This window comes from Palaemon carinicauda, chromosome 45 (genome assembly GCF_036898095.1).
Source record: "Palaemon carinicauda isolate YSFRI2023 chromosome 45, ASM3689809v2, whole genome shotgun sequence".
In the NCBI taxonomy this organism is placed as follows: domain Eukaryota; kingdom Metazoa; phylum Arthropoda; class Malacostraca; order Decapoda; family Palaemonidae; genus Palaemon; species Palaemon carinicauda.
Genome location: NC_090769.1, coordinates 41,134,644 through 41,152,143, shown reverse-complemented (window position 1 = coordinate 41,152,143; position 17,500 = coordinate 41,134,644). Strand labels below are relative to the sequence as shown.

The 17,500-nt window shown below is 32.7% G+C and overlaps 1 protein-coding gene across 1 annotated transcript in view; it reads left to right on the top strand.

Annotated features, from left to right (window-relative positions):
* The window catches only part of LOC137634687 (uncharacterized), an 807,811-nt gene that overhangs the window by 562,668 nt on the left and 227,643 nt on the right, over positions 1 to 17,500 (top strand). Inside the window, exon 2 of the mRNA XM_068367171.1 lies at positions 800 to 1,652. Coding sequence (XP_068223272.1) covers positions 1,005 to 1,652 — 648 coding nt within the window. The 5' untranslated portion in view covers positions 800 to 1,004. The remainder of the gene's footprint in view (positions 1 to 799; positions 1,653 to 17,500) is intronic.

The window sequence follows — 17,500 nt, the reverse complement described above, 5'->3', positions numbered from 1 at the left end:
ATATATATATATATATATATATATATAACATATGTATATATATATATATGTATATATATATATATATATATATATATATATATATATATATATATATACTGTATATATATATATATATATATATATATATATATATATATATATATATATATATAGTGGAAAGCGTTGAATCTCTGTGTGCGTTTGCGTATATCTATCTAAATATTAGCAGTCTTGTCATTGATTATTTTTCATATCTTTCTTTCCATCGGCTATTGAATTATGTTTTAAATACTACCCCTGGTTTAATTGTTTTCCTATTTCTGCAATGGTATAGTCGAAATAGATTTTCTTTGTTGTTTTCTTGTTCTTAGAAGTGACTAAAGTTACGATTTGTTTCTGATATTATTATTAATAAATGATAGTCCTCTCTCTTCACCGTTAATCATACATTCCTTGTCAACGACCATTGATGCTATAATGCCAAGATAATATCAATAATCCACTCATACTCATTCATGCCTTATACTGGTTTTTAGTCGTAGTTTCGAACTTGATGCACTGACCACTTAACTAGATTTCCGACAATGTTTTTGTATACATAGATGACCTCTGCCCTTATGATTTTTTATGGCAATTACATTATAGAAATTAATTTTTTCGTAGAACCAAGTTCTATATTTTGATACCTAGAGGTTAAGTCACAAGAAGCCATAACACACATGCACCGATAATTTTATAGCAAAGAATAAGGATGATATTAATGAACAGAAATTGCAGAAACAATTTGTGCCTAATGATATTTCTTTTTCTTTTGCAGATGCGTGATTGAATGAAAACAGCACTGATCGTCACCGACTTCCGCAGTGGCTAGAACAACCACCATCCCTCAATTTTCCTCCTATATCTTTCTACATCAAAAGAAGATTGCAGCCCACAGCCTTTCCCCTCGTTATGTGTGTGTGGTCCATCAAAAGTGGACCAACTTGGGTCGGATGGTTCTGCTGGAGTTATGAGGGAGCGTGATGGTGACACCTTTACTCTGCCCCGCCTCCCGGGCTGCCAGTACTGAAAGCCTCCTGACACCGTCATTTGAAGACGACGACTCCTTTAGGGACTTCTTCCCCTCGACAGTTACTTCTTACGCCATGCCACGTCCACTTATAACCATGGGTGAGAGCGCCGACAGCAGCGACAGCGCTGTCATGGGCTCGCCTTATCCTTCTACTGCGCTGGTGTCCCTCAATCAAAGATGTTCTGCAGGTGGAGCCCAGGATACTAACGGCGCCACTCGATCCGTCCCCGACATAGAACTCCATGCCAGGGAGAACAACGGTCGGCCCGAATACAGGGGTTACCGGCTACTGGCTCCTCAGGTAAGGTGTTCGTGCTCGCACCTTCCCCGTGCCCCTTCGCACGAGAGTGTCCGGTCGGTGCAAGGTGGCATTAATGAAGTGGTAGTGGTGGCACCTACCTCCTACAGGGACCGCATCATCCGGCAGCACTCTCAGCCAGAGACATGCCTTCATTGTCACCACCCAAAGCCTTCTGCATCCCTCCGACACCTGCCGCGCCTCGACTCCTGCTCAACTTCTCACGCTGCCGGTGAGGGCATCGCTACGATCGCCGCAGACACACTTCGCATCAACGGGGCCCTCAGCTCTTTTAAACAGGTCAGTCTCTTCCTCTATCACTCTTTGCGATGATGTGAAATTACTGTTTTCTTTTTACTTATGTATAAAAAAATGTCATTTATACACAAGATTTGTATATTGGTGTAAATTTTCTGTTGTTCTAGATCATTTATTTGTTGAATATATATATATATATATATATATATATATATATATATATTATATAGATATATATATATATATATATATATATATATATATATATATATATATATATATATATATATATATATATATACTTTTAAGGAATAAGGTATCAACTTATATATGTATGCATGTGCAGAACGATACAAATTATTAGAAATGGTGGTGTATGGTTATCATTCATAGAGTTGTAATAAGTCATAAGAAAACGGTATTTGCGATTATAATTTTCTTAGTGTTGACATAATCATTGGTTTTATCGGATTTGAGCACCATCACAAACTGACTCAACAAGCTGATATTTATCAGCAAAGGTCTTGAAGTGGTTACAGGTGCCCCGTCGAGATCCTTGTGTATAGATTTTACCAATCATGTATGACGATACATGAGATCTTTTTAAAGAACAGACAGAAAACACTGCTTCTTGTTATATCTGAAACTCATCATAAGTTGGTACCACCACACAGTGCAGTAAAGTATCAGAAATAATTTGTAATAGGGCAATTGATTGTAGTAATAAAGGATAACATCCCCTTTAGGCGAGATGAATGCAAGAAAACGAGTCGCTTGCCAATGCTAGCAAAGAAATCTAATGACGATGAAGCTCCTCCTTTCAGCTGATAACTGAACGCCTTCATGAAAGAAAATTATACCGAAAAGTACGTTATCATGAATGAAAACGTGGAAGTTCTGAGTCATTAAGTAGAGGACATGGCTCTAATATCAGAGGAAGCAGTCTTTTGAGATATATTGAAACTGAAGAGAAATGATAATACTCGTAAATTCAACGGACCCTACAGTAAAAGTTACTGAAAAATAAGAACAGTCTTGACAGTCTTATGCATACTCAAGTAACCTTCAGACGAAGAATAAGCTAAATAGTTGATGAAACTCAGAAATAAACATGTCACAGATAAAAAATTTAATTTAAAAACAAATCTTAAGTGAGATTTTCCCAGGGGAAGAAATAGAAAAGTACCATGAGATGTGTGAAAGTCTAGAACCCGTGGCTTAAGTATCTAGTGAAAAATACTTTTCAATGCTTAAAACGCTTAGATATAAACCCAGAAGGATAAAAATAATACATCATTGAAATATTTACACGGATAAGGAATAATATTAGAATACTTTATGTTGAATTATATGTATCCAATAAAGGCTACGATATTCAAAATGTCATACGTTTAGAAATAAGAAGCGGGAATAATTTACAAGGTATTTTGTAAGGCCAATGTGTCGTAATGACCGTAGCATAAAAAATTGAAATTGAAAATGAGAAATAAGTATACTTGGTTAGGTCAGACACAGTGCAGAACACACACATCATGGAGGAAGTATATAGAAGATCGAATGAAAAGGCAACTGACCACGTAGAGCAACTATGAATGAAAATGCTACCTCTTAAAAATCTAGAGAAAGCAATTCAAAATTATTGAAAACCAAAACATACCAAATACATTAAAGAGATAGGGGAAGTCGAGGAAATGTTACCGACCGCAAATGGTTTTAACATTTAGCCTACCAGAGGTAGAAAAAACGGTTGGATAGTTATTCTCCCGCCGTATCAAGAAATTTGATGTTGAATGAACTAGAGTAAATATGAAACATTTGAATAAATACAAAGGCATTCGAAAATAAATGGTGTCATACGACTAACATCTTGTGAGACGACTTTAATTTGTGTTTTGTTTAAAGTGTAAATATAAGATTAAAATTCTTTATAAGCATCTTGAATTAGCCATCATTTGATAACCAACGTCAAAATATGGTATATTCGGTAAAATTAACTGGTGAAACATCTAGTAGATAATTATTGTAATCATTCACATAGCCATGAATTGATTATTGTGACAAAAGCCCAGTGTGTATACATGAAAATAATATCTTTCGAGAAAGGATAATCGGATCCTTTTGATTTTATAGAAGAACGAATAGATAATATTGAAATTGACGAATGTTGTTATTTTTGTAAAAACATTTAGCTCAAAAGATAATCAATGCTATCAGATCATATTGAGAGAAAATTTAATCAAGTAAAACACAATGGGTAAAAATAAAGATGTACAACAAGCCAGGAGAAAAAGACAGCTAACCGGTAATGTATAAATAGGATAATAAGCGGAAAAAAGGACGGCATCATAAGAGAAAAATAGAAGCAGAAAATGGCATGAAAAAGCTTTCAGGATATAAATGAACCTCCTAAAAAGTTAAAGTAAATGCATATTAAGGAAATTAAAAAAAGAAAAATTAATCGTTTTTTAATATAAAATCTGAGGTAAGAAAGAAAAGTTTCCAAAAATCGTCAAGAGAAATAGCCAAAACCCATAAAACAGTTTTATGTTGACTCAGTCGCCTTGCGGATATGTCGTCATGTGTTACTATAGAATAGAAGCAATAATTTAGAACTAAGTTTTGCATAGATAATGAGAAAGTAGCATTTTGTAGTAGTTTGTTGAATATCTTGACAGTAGCAATATATCTTCATGAAAATAGTTAGCCTTTATGAAAGAAATCATACCTCCGTAATGATATTAAGTATTCTCATAATGACTAACCGAAGTATATAGAGAAGTATGCAATACTGTTTCTATCCAATTGAAGGGGAGCACTTGCTACCTCTAAGTCCTTAAGTAAATGGGCCGTAATGGTGAAATACTGGCATGATTTAAGAGTTTCTTCTCAGGAAACTTTTTAGATTCAAGATCCCCAGGAACTAAACAATTAAGAAAAAGCAAATACATTCAAGTAGAATCTAAACAATTTTATTAGAATAAAGCAATAAAGGTTTGCACTAGAAAAACAAAATACTTGAGTAGCTTCAAGGAACAGGATAATCGAGAAACACACACTGTAATTGATGAACAAATGAGGTCAAGTTTATTAATCGAATGAGTGGTGAAAAGAGAACCTGCAGTAATAAACAATAATGCCGATGAAGATTCGTGCGAGTGTTTATATATTGTCATTCCTCAAGTTTGTATGGTGTATCTGATCTGATTTAAATGTGACAAAAGAAAAATTCTGGAATTATTAAGTATTAACGAAGTAGATGGTTACATTTTTAATTATATCGGAAAGAAATAAAGACAAACATGTACTAATAGTTACCATAAAAAGTAAAAGATTTTTTTATTATTGTTACTGAAGTTTTCGTAATCACATTATTTGATATATTATGGATTGACAATTACCAGCAGGTTAGTAAGGTGGGTAAAATCATATAATATAAAACATTTCAGATCTGCCTACACTGAATTGTGAAAAGTAGAAAATATTGGGTGATATACTGTTACGTGTTGATAACATTATATATTTGATACTAGATAATTTATAAGGTAAAATAAATGTAATGATATTTGACAAACGTGATTTTATATTCTCTTGAGTTCAAGTTCTCGACTAAAGAAAGCTAATATGGAATTTCGAATCAAGAAGGTTTTTATGGATTCCTACTTATCTTTTCTTTCGTTTAAAATTAACTTTCATTGGAGCTTAATCTTAAAGTGCACCGTTCTGAAAATGTTAATGAGTGTAAATGAATCAGCCTCCTCATGTGACAATGTATTTCCATATTTAGATTTGGAAAATTTCTTGAAGCGAATGGAGTTTTACATCATGTTTCGGCTAGCAATCTTGAGTTTGGCATTCTTTTTTTTTATTTTGTTCGTATATCTTTTATCTGTTAGATTGATTACAAGACATGTACGCGTATATGTATATATATATATATATATATATATATATATATATATATATATATATATTTTAATAAAATCTGTATCAAGCATCTTTGGATTGACTTTCTCTCAGTGATTAACAATTGTTCAAGCATGGAAGGTCAAAGTTTTCTTATTCGGGTGTTCCTTAATTAACATAAGGTCAAAGAATTAGATCACAAATAAATCACAAATTTGGAGTTATGGATAAATAATAGCCTGTTATGTATTGCGATGTCGTTTCCATATTTATATACAAACATTGATTTCCACGTAAGTAAGTCCTCCAAAATGTAGATTAAACAGACTTAACAGACTTCAGGCAGTTTAAATGTTCCAAAGCAGGTGGCCTATTCCTGCTATCCTTTGAATATATACAATTTTGAACGATGACTCCCTTGTAATCCTTTTCATCAATTTTGACCTTTCGTTCATTAGACTACCCGGCATTTTTGGCTCGATGGGAGCTAATTCGGTAAAACCACAGCCCCCAAAAGTTTGACCCTTAAAGCTGCAGGGTCGTTCCAGAGTTTTGTAGATCTAAATACGCTGTTCCCCAGATGCGGGCGTATATTTCAGAATTTTACTGGTTTAAATTGAATGGTCAAATATAGAGGGTAATTTTTTCCTTTGCTGAATTCGTGAATTATTACTTATTCTCTTAAATCATAAGTTTAACAGCTTCGATCGGGAAAATATTAGTCACAACAGTTGGTTTATTGGCAACAGAAAATTACAGATTTGAGTAGTCTTTATAATAAGTTCAGTTATTGTTTACATAAAATTATCTTACAGTTGTTTAGTAGTAAAGTGCAACACTGCTCATAAGAAATGGCAATGCCATCCCTTCAAGAACGGAAGATTTCAAAAATCTGTTACTCTTATTAGCTTTTTAGGTTGTCTGTGTCATAGAATCCTCCAGTGATTTTATTTTCATTTGATTGTGTCTAAGGTTAGGAGATAAGCAGTGAATTAGTTTGTTTACCAAATTTATTGCTAAATGAAAACTCATGATTCTATTTTATAGTTTATGCATAAGTTAATGTTATTTAAGATTATAATTCTATTTCTTAAATAAAAGTCTTCTTTTGAATTGATAAAAAGAAAAAAATTAGGTATAACCCAAGTTTCACTGGTTTTGTTCATTCACTGCATCATACAATAGTCATTTGAAGCTCTTGTCAATTAGCGTACTTGGGGTAGAATATTGAGTCAATGTGATTTCACAGCAGTCTTTTATTTACAAATTGTCACGCCTAGTTGGTTACTAGTAGTATGTATTATGAAATTCCCGTTAGGTTATGAGTTTTCGCAAATTATCGTGAAAATATCAATGCAAATTTGAATTTCTAAGTGATGTAAACTCTCTGTTTTATTTTTCAAAAGTTCGTTATTTAGTACTGAATAAACTATTGTGTTTACAGTAAACGTGTTTTATATTACTTATTTGATAACTGAGGCAATTAATTTCACAATCATATAAATAATGCCATTACGTTACTATTTGTTACAGGTAAATGCAACTTTAATTTATGTACTAGGTCGAGATGGTTAAATCTCAACATATCCTAAGGTGAGCGAGTTTAAATCTAGACTTACGGTTTAAATCTTGACTTAAGGTTTTTAAATCTATTTGTACATGAGTTCAGGCATTTTTAGGTTGAAGTGTATCTAATTCATTCGGGAAAATTGGGATTGTGTAATGATAATTATGGTTAAATTTTTAATATATGTATATATATATATATATATATATATATATACATATATATATATATATATATATATATATATATATGTACAAATATATATATATATATATATATATATATATATATATATATATATATATATATATATATATATAATGTACAAATATATATATATATATATATATATATATATATATATATATATATATATATATATATATATATATTTATCAATTTCTAAGAGGGGATACCTTAACGTGGGGAAAATGTTTGTGTATCCCCATGATCATTAAAGCTGTACTAGTCAGGGCAACACAAACTAGGTTGGTATGCTGTGAACGACCATACTAAAGTCTCGCACCATCACCAATCCGCTGTGGCTAGCTTGGTGATAAAAAATGGCCAAACCTCAGGCATGACTAAGTGTTCATGCAATAGACGGAGCATAGGTGATTAAATGAGAATAACAGATGAGCCTTCAATTCTGCATTTATTAATGTAGACATGTTAGGGATCACTGTGCCCATCCTTGAATTGATGATGTTACAGACATCTACAATAGTCCAGTCAAAATGGGGCTGAACCTCAAACAAATTGCTAACAAAGGTTTTTAACTTGCATAATGGGCATGAATAGCCTCTCTTTCAGTAAAAAAAAAAAAAAAAAAAAAAAAAAAAAAAAAAAAAAAAAAAAAAAAAAAAAAAAAAAAAGTTTACCAAAAATTAACTTTGCGGAAAGGGGTCAACGGCTGCCATCTTTAAAATCCGACATAACAATATTAAAATTTCAAGACATAAAATCCCTGACATTACCTGACAAGTATTTCCATTATTCCTGGCAATTACTGACAAAAATAAACGTTTTTCCTGACAAAAAAAAACTTTATTAAATTAGAATTTATTTATTTATTTATTTATTTTTTTTTTTTTTGGCATGAAAACCCACAAAGGGCCCACCCCAAGCCAGCTTGACATTTTCTTGGTGTTTTAAATTGTAATGAAAGGTAGCTATATACTTAATAATAAACTAACACTTGAAAATGACTAGCCCCTACCATTGTTTTCATGCATTTTTTCTTATACAAATATAAATATAAAAGGTACAAAAACAGACTAAGTAGCCTTTTTCAAGGCAATTTTCACATTGATTCCTGACATTTCAGAAAAAAATAGGTACAAAATAAGTACAATTTACAATAAAGGAATGGTCAGTTGGTCGAATGCTGGGGCATAGCTCATACATAATCATCACAGAACAAGTTCATAAACGGACCAAAGAACATTTCTTGTCAAGAACTAGTCAAAGGCCTTTGCAATTACCACACAAGTTTGAACAGTGAATGCCATGTTTCCTACAACTGCATCTTGCTGTAGTACACCCTGAAGTACAGTTACACTTAATTATAGCCAACAAATTTACAGGACCAGCTGGCAAGTCAGTCTTGATTGGTTATAATTTACCATCTGAAAGTTTCCATCCCCATTCGTCATGTTTTAGCTGGTTTCTACCTTTCCATTCCTAAATTTGTAAGTAAACTCGAAGGCTCTGGAACTTCGTAGCTGCTCTTGGTGGCAATGATTTGGCCTCAACATACTTTGAGCTTTTTGCAACCTTTTCCTTAAAGCGCCTCAGTCAGAGATGATTGATGTTTTTCCTATCATTACCATTGTACAGGCACACTAAAGCCTTCTCCCCAGCTTCAATAACCTCTTCTGCACTGCTATCCTTGCCAAACACTTCTGCCAGTTTGAGGAAGCATCTATTGTTCATCACCTTTCGAAGGGACGCTGCCTTCCCAATTCCATGAACACTGGATGTAGAATCACAACCCAGTAGTGCATGGATGAAAATAATGTTGGAACAGACCACATCTCCCAAAGATTTCCTCATCTCTTTGATGTTCCAGACTTTCACACTTTTTGCACTAGCTTTTGGCTGTGGCGTGAAGTAGATGTTGTAACCATCATCTCTATTGGTCAGTGTCATCTGCTATCAAAATGGTTTCTCCTGTCTGTGCCAGTTCTAGAGCAGTCTTCACAATCAATACGTCAGGGTCTCCAGATGCATGGACTGCTTTACAACCTACTTCCTCCAAACTCTTCGATGAACAATTGTTAGTTTTCTTGATTAGCTAGGAAAACATCCTTTTTTAATTTTAACACCATTAAAGGGGTCAGTGACATATCAACAGCAACAGAACACCCTGCTTGGGGTCGGTGAGCCGTGTCTTTAAGGGATGGACCACTTTCATACCCATCAAAGACAACGCATGCTTTTCCATATATAGTTGTGACATCTGCGATATTGGGCACAGACCTTTTTGCCATGGGAGGCGTTGAAGTAGTGCTCCACCATCTAAGAGATACTGTGGATCTGAAGACTGTGGACCTGATTGTACAGGGGAAGTCAGTCCCCATATTGCGTCTGCTAAAGCCCGTTTTTTTGCCTCTCGCAGTACTCCGAAAGAATAAAAAAGTGCAGGGGGTTAACCACAACGCTCATACTGGAAATGTTCTGGCTGATGCTGAGTTGAGGGTTCATTCTTCATCACTGGACAGTTCATTGTTGCAAATAGCACACTTGTCAGCATCCATAGTTATCGGTACTTCACTTTGGCCAACCTGAAATTAGAATATCACAGAATATTAAGCTCCTGCAGTAATACATCAGAAAAGACAAAAATGCCTAAGAAGTTATAATTATATTTATCTTTATGAAAACTGTAGGTTTTATCCAATTTCACATTGCTACATTTTGTATTTTTGAGGTATTTGGTATTATATATACATATATATATATATATATATATATATATATATATAGATATATATATATATATATATATATATATATATATATATGTATATATATATATATATATATATATATATATATATATGTACATATGTATATATGTACATATATATATATATATATATATATATATATATATATATATATATATGTACATATATATCTAATATCTAATATCTGTTAGATTGATTACGAGACATGTATATGTATATTTTTTTTCTTTAATAAAATCTGTGTCAAGCATCTTTGGATTGACTTTCTCTCAGTGATTAACAATTGTTCAAGCGTGGAAGGTCAAAGTTTTCTTATTCGGGTGTTCCTTAATTAACATAAGGTCAAAAAATTAGATCACAAATAAATCACAAATTTGGAGTTATGAATAAATAATGGCCTGTTATGTATTGCGATGTCGTTTCCATATTTATATACAAACATTGATTTCCACGTAAGTAAGTCCTCATAGATGTAGATTAAACAGACTTGACAGACTTCAGGCAGTTTAAATGTTCCAAAGCAGGTGGCCTATTCCTGCTATCCTTTGAATATATACAATTTTGAACGATGACTCCCTTGTAATCCTTTTCATCAATTTTGACCTCTCGTTCATTAGACTACCCGGCATTTTTGGCTCGACAGGAGCTTATTCGGTAAAACCACAGCCCCCAAAAGTTTGACCCTTAAAGCTGCAGGGGCGTTCCAGAGTTTTGTAGATCTAAATACGCTGTTCCCCAGATGCGGGCGTATATTTCAGAATTTTACTGGTTTAAATTGAATGGTCAAATATAGAGGGTAAATTTTTCCTTTACTTAGTTCGTGAATTATTACTTATTCTCTTAAATCATAAGTTTAACAACTTCGATCGGCAAAAAATTAGTCACAACAGTTGGTTTATTGACAACAGAAAATTACAGATATGAGTAGTCTTTATGATAAGTTCAGTTATTGTTTACATAAAATTATCTTACAGTTGTTTAGTAGTAGAGTGCAACACTGCTCATAAGAAATGGCAATACCATCCTTTCAAGAACGGAACATTTCAAAAATCTGTTACTCTTATTAGCTTTTTAGGTTGTCTGTGCCATAGAATCTTCCAGTGATTTTGTTTTCATTTGATTGTGTCTTAGGTTAGGAGATATTGGCAATTTCATGTAAAGAATCATAAGCAGTGAATTAGTTTGTTTACCAAATTTATTGCTAAATGAAAACTCATGATTCTATTTTAATAGTTTATGCATAAGTTAATGTTATTTAAGATTATAATTCTATTTCTTAAATAAAAGTCTTCTTTTGAATTGATAAAAAAAAAAAAATTACGTATAACCCAAGTTTCACTGGTTTTGTTCATTCACTGCATCATACAATAGTCATTTGAAGCTCTTGTCAATTAGCGTACTTGGGGTTGAATATTGAGTCATTGTGATTTCACAGCAGAGTCTTTAGTTTACAAATTGTCACGCCTAGTGGGTTACTAGCATTATGTATTATGAAATTCCCGTTAGGTTATGAGTTTTCGCAAATTATCGTGAAAATATCAATGCAAATTTGAATTTCTAAGTGATGTAAACTCTCTGTTTTATTTTTCAAAAGTTCGTTATTTAGTACTGAATAAACTATTGTGTTTACAGTAAACGTATTTTATATTACTTATTTGATAACTGAGGCAATTAATTTCACAATCATATAAATAATGCCATTACGTTACTATTTGTTACAGGTAAATGCAACTTTAATTTATGTACTAGGTCGAGATGGTTAAATCTCAACATATCCTAAGGTGAGCGAGTTTAAATCTAGACTTACGGTTTAAATCTTGACTTAAGGTTTTTAAATCTATTTGTACACGAGTTCAGGCATTTTTAGGTTGAAGTGTATCTAATTCATTCGGGAAAATTGGGATTGTGTAATGATAATTATGGTTAAATTTTTAATATATATATATATATATATATATATATATATATATATATATATATATATATGTACAAATATATATATATATATATATATATATATATATATATATATATATATATATATATATATATATATATATTTATCAATTTCTAAGAGGGGATACCTTAACGTGGGGAAAATGTTTGTGTATCCCCATGATCATTAAAGCTGTATTAGTAAGGGCAACACAAACTAGGTTGGTATGCTGTGAACGACCATACTAAAGTCTCGCACCATCGCCAATCCGCTGTGGCTAGCTTGGTGATAAAAAATGGCCAAACCTCAGGCATGACTAAGTGTTCATGCAATAGACGGAGCATAGGTGATTAAATGAGAATAACAGATGAGCCTTCAATTCTGCATTTATTAATGTAGACATGTTAGGGATCACTGTGCCCATTCTTGAATTGATGATGTTACAGACATCTACAATAGTCCAGTCAAAATGGGGCTGAACCTCAAACAAATTGCTAACAAAGGTTTTTAACTTGCATAGTGGGCATGAATAGCCTCTCTTTCAGTAAAAAAAAAAAAAAAAAAGTTTACCAAAAATTAACTTTGCGGAAAGGGGTCAACGGCTGCCATCTTTAAAATCCGACATAACAATATTAAAATTTCAAGACATAAAATCCCTGACATTACCTGACAAGTATTTCCATTATTCATGGCAATTACTGACAAAAATAAACGTTTTTTCCTGACAAAAAAAAACTTTATTAAATTAGAATTTATTTATTTATTTATTTTTTATTTTTTTTTTTTTTTTTTTTTTTTTTTGGCATGAAAACCCACAAAGGGCCCACCCCAAGCCAGCTTGACATTTTCTTGGTGTTTTAAATTGTAATGAAAGGTAGCTATATACTTAATAATAAACTAACACTTGAAAATGACTAGCCCCTACCATTGTTTTCATGCATTTTTTCTTATACAAATATAAATATAAAAGGTACAAAAACAGACTAAGTAGCCTTTTTCAAGGCAATTTTCACATTGATTCCTGACATTTCAGAAAAAAATAGGTACAAAATAAGTACAATTTACAATAAAGGAATGGTCAGTTGGTCGAATGCTGGGGCATAGCTCATACATAATCATCACAGAACAAGTTCATAAACGGACCAAAGAACATTTCTTGTCAAGAACTAGTCAAAGGCCTTTGCAATTACCACACAAGTTTGAACAGTGAATGCCATGTTTCCTACAACTGCATCTTGCTGTAGTACACCCTGAAGTACAGTTACACTTAATTATAGCCAACAAATTTACAGGACCAGCTGGCAAGTCAGTCTTGATTGGTTATAATTTACCATCTGAAAGTTTCCATCCCCATTCGTCATGTTTTAGCTGGTTTCTACCTTTCCATTCCTAAATTTGTAAGTAAACTCGAAGGCTCTGGAACTTCGTAGCTGCTCTTGGTGGCAATGATTTGGCCTCAACATACTTTGAGCTTTTTGCAACCTTTTCCTTAAAGCGCCTCAGTCAGAGATGATTGATGTTTTTCCTATCATTACCATTGTACAGGCACACTAAAGTCTTCTCCCCAGCTTCAATAACCTCTTCTGCACTGCTATCCTTGCCAAACACTTCTGCCAGTTTGAGGAAGCATCTATTGTTCATCACCTTTCGAAGGGACGCTGCCTTCCCAATTCCATGAACACTGGATGTAGAATCACAACCCAGTAGTGCATGGATGAAAATAATGTTGGAACAGACCACATCTCCCAAAGATTTCCTCATCTCTTTGATGTTCCAGACTTTCACACTTTTTGCACTAGCTTTTGGCTGTGGCGTGAAGTAGATGTTGTAACCATCATCTCTATTGGTCAGTGTCATCTGCTATCAAAATGGTTTCTCCTGTCTGTGCCAGTTCTAGAGCAGTCTTCACAATCAATACGTCAGGGTCTCCAGATGCATGGACTGCTTTACAACCTACTTCCTCCAAACTCTTCGATGAACAATTGTTAGTTTTCTTGATTAGCTAGGAAAACATCCTTTTTTAATTTTAACACCATTAAAGGGGTCAGTGACATATTAACAGCAACAGAACACCCTGCTTGGGGTCGGTGAGCCGTGTCTTTAAGGGATGGACCACTTTCATACCCATCAAAGACAACGCATGCTTTTCCATATATAGTTGTGACATCTGCGATATTGGGCACAGACCTTTTTGCCATGGGAGGCGTTGAAGTAGTGCTCCACCATCTAAGAGATACTGTGGATCTGAAGACTGTGGACCTGATTGTACAGGGGAAGTCAGTCCCCATATTGCGTCTGCTAAAGCCCGTTTTTTTGCCTCTCGCAGTACTCCGAAAGAATAAAAAAGTGCAGGGGGTTAACCACAACGCTCATACTGGAAATGTTCTGGCTGATGCTGAGTTGAGGGTTCATTCTTCATCACTGAACAGTTCATTGTTGCAAATAGCACACTTGTCAGCATCCATAGTTATCGGTACTTCACTTTGGCCAACCTGAAATTAGAATATCACAGAATATTAAGCTCCTGCAGTAATACATCAGAAAAGACAAAAATGCCTAAGAAGTTATAATTATATTTATCTTTATGAAAACTGTAGGTTTTATCCAATTTCCCATTGCTACATTTTGTATTTTTGAGGTATTTGGTATTATATATACATATATATATATATATATATATATATAGATATATATATATATATATATATATATACATATATATATATATATATATGTATATATATATATATATATATATATATATATATATATACATATATATATATATATATATATATATATATATATATATGTACATATATATATATATATATGTACATATGTATATATGTACATATATATATATATATATATATATATATATATATATATATGTACATATATATCTAATATCTAATATCTGTTAGATTGATTACGAGACATGTATATGTATATTTTTTTTTCTTTAATAAAATCTGTGTCAAGCATCTTTGGATTGACTTTCTCTCAGTGATTAACAATTGTTCAAGCGTGGAAGGTCAAAGTTTTCTTATTCGGGTGTTCCTTAATTAACATAAGGTCAAAAAATTAGATCACAAATAAATCACAAATTTGGAGTTATGAATAAATAATGGCCTGTTATGTATTGCGATGTCGTTTCCATATTTATATACAAACATTGATTTCCACGTAAGTAAGTCCTCATAGATGTAGATTAAACAGACTTGACAGACTTCAGGCAGTTTAAATGTTCCAAAGCAGGTGGCCTATTCCTGCTATCCTTTGAATATATACAATTTTGAACGATGACTCCCTTGTAATCCTTTTCATCAATTTTGACCTCTCGTTCATTAGACTACCCGGCATTTTTGGCTCGACAGGAGCTTATTCGGTAAAACCACAGCCCCCAAAAGTTTGACCCTTAAAGCTGCAGGGGCGTTCCAGAGTTTTGTAGATCTAAATACGCTGTTCCCCAGATGCGGGCGTATATTTCAGAATTTTACTGGTTTAAATTGAATGGTCAAATATAGAGGGTAAATTTTTCCTTTACTTAGTTCGTGAATTATTACTTATTCTCTTAAATCATAAGTTTAACAACTTCGATCGGCAAAAAATTAGTCACAACAGTTGGTTTATTGACAACAGAAAATTACAGATATGAGTAGTCTTTATGATAAGTTCAGTTATTGTTTACATAAAATTATCTTACAGTTGTTTAGTAGTAGAGTGCAACACTGCTCATAAGAAATGGCAATACCATCCTTTCAAGAACGGAACATTTCAAAAATCTGTTACTCTTATTAGCTTTTTAGGTTGTCTGTGCCATAGAATCTTCCAGTGATTTTGTTTTCATTTGATTGTGTCTTAGGTTAGGAGATATTGGCAATTTCATGTAAAGAATCATAAGCAGTGAATTAGTTTGTTTACCAAATTTATTGCTAAATGAAAACTCATGATTCTATTTTAATAGTTTATGCATAAGGTAATGTTATTTAAGATTATAATTCTATTTCTTAAATAAAAGTCTTCTTTTGAATTGATAAAAAAAAAAATTAGGTATAACCCAAGTTTCACTGGTTTTGTTCATTCACTGCATCATACAATAGTCATTTGAAGCTCTTGTCAATTAGCGTACTTGGGGTAGAATATTGAGTCAATGTGATTTCACAGCAGTCTTTTATTTACAAATTGTCACGCCTAGTTGGTTACTAGTAGTATGTATTATGAAATTCCCGTTAGGTTATGAGTTTTCGCAAATTATCGTGAAAATATCAATGCAAATTTGAATTTCTAAGTGATGTAAACTCTTTATTTTATTTGTCAAAAGTTCGTTATTTAGTACTGAATAAACTATTGTATTTACAGTAAACGTATTTTATATTACTTATTTGATAACTGAGGCAATTAATTTCACAATTATATAAATAATGCCGTTACGTTACTATTTGTTACAGGTAAATGCAACTTTAATTTATGTACTAGGTCGAGATGGTTAAATCTCAACATATCCTAAGGTGAGCGAGTTTAAATCTAGACTTACGGTTTAAATCTTGACTTAAGGTTTTTAAATCTATTTGTACACGAGTTCAGGCATTTTCAGGTTGAAGTGTATCTAACTCATTCGGGAAAATTGGGATTGTGTAATGATAATTATGGTTAAATTCTAAATATATATATATATATATATATATATATATATATATATATATATATATATATAATCAATTTCTAAGTGGGGATACCTTAACGTGGGGAAAATGTTTGTGTATCCCCATGATCATTAAAGCTGTACTGGTCAGGGCAACACAAACTAGGTTGTTATGCTGTGAACAACCATACTAAAGTCTCGCACCATCACCAATCCGCTGTGGCTAGCTTGGTGATGAAAATGGCCAAACCTCAGGCATGACTAAGTGTTTATGCAATAGACGGAGCATAGGTGATTAAATGAGAATAACAGATGAGACTACAAATCTGCATTTATTAATGTAGACATGTTGGGATCCCTGTGCCCCTTCTTGAATTGATGATGTTACAGACATCTACAATAGTCCAGTCAAAATGGGGCTGAACCTCAAACAAATTGCTAACAAAGGTTTTTAACTTGCATAATGGGCATGAAAAAAAAAAAAAAGTTTACCAAAAATTAACTTTGCGGAAAGGGGTCAACGGCGGCCATCTTTAAAATCCAACTTAACAATATTAATATTTCAAGACATAAAATTCATGACATTTCCTGACAAGTATGTCCATTATTCCTGGCAATTACTGACAAAAATAAACGTTTTTTCCTGACAAAAAAAAAAAAAAAAACTATTAAATTAGAATTTTTTTTTTTTTTTTTTTGCATGAAAACCCACAAAGGGCCCACCCCAAGCCAGCTTGACATTTTCTTGGTGTTTTAAATTGTAATGAAAGGTAGCTATATGCTTAGCTATATGACTAGCCCTTACCATTGTTTTCATTCTTTTTTTCTTATACAAATATAAATATAAAAGGTACAAAAACAGAC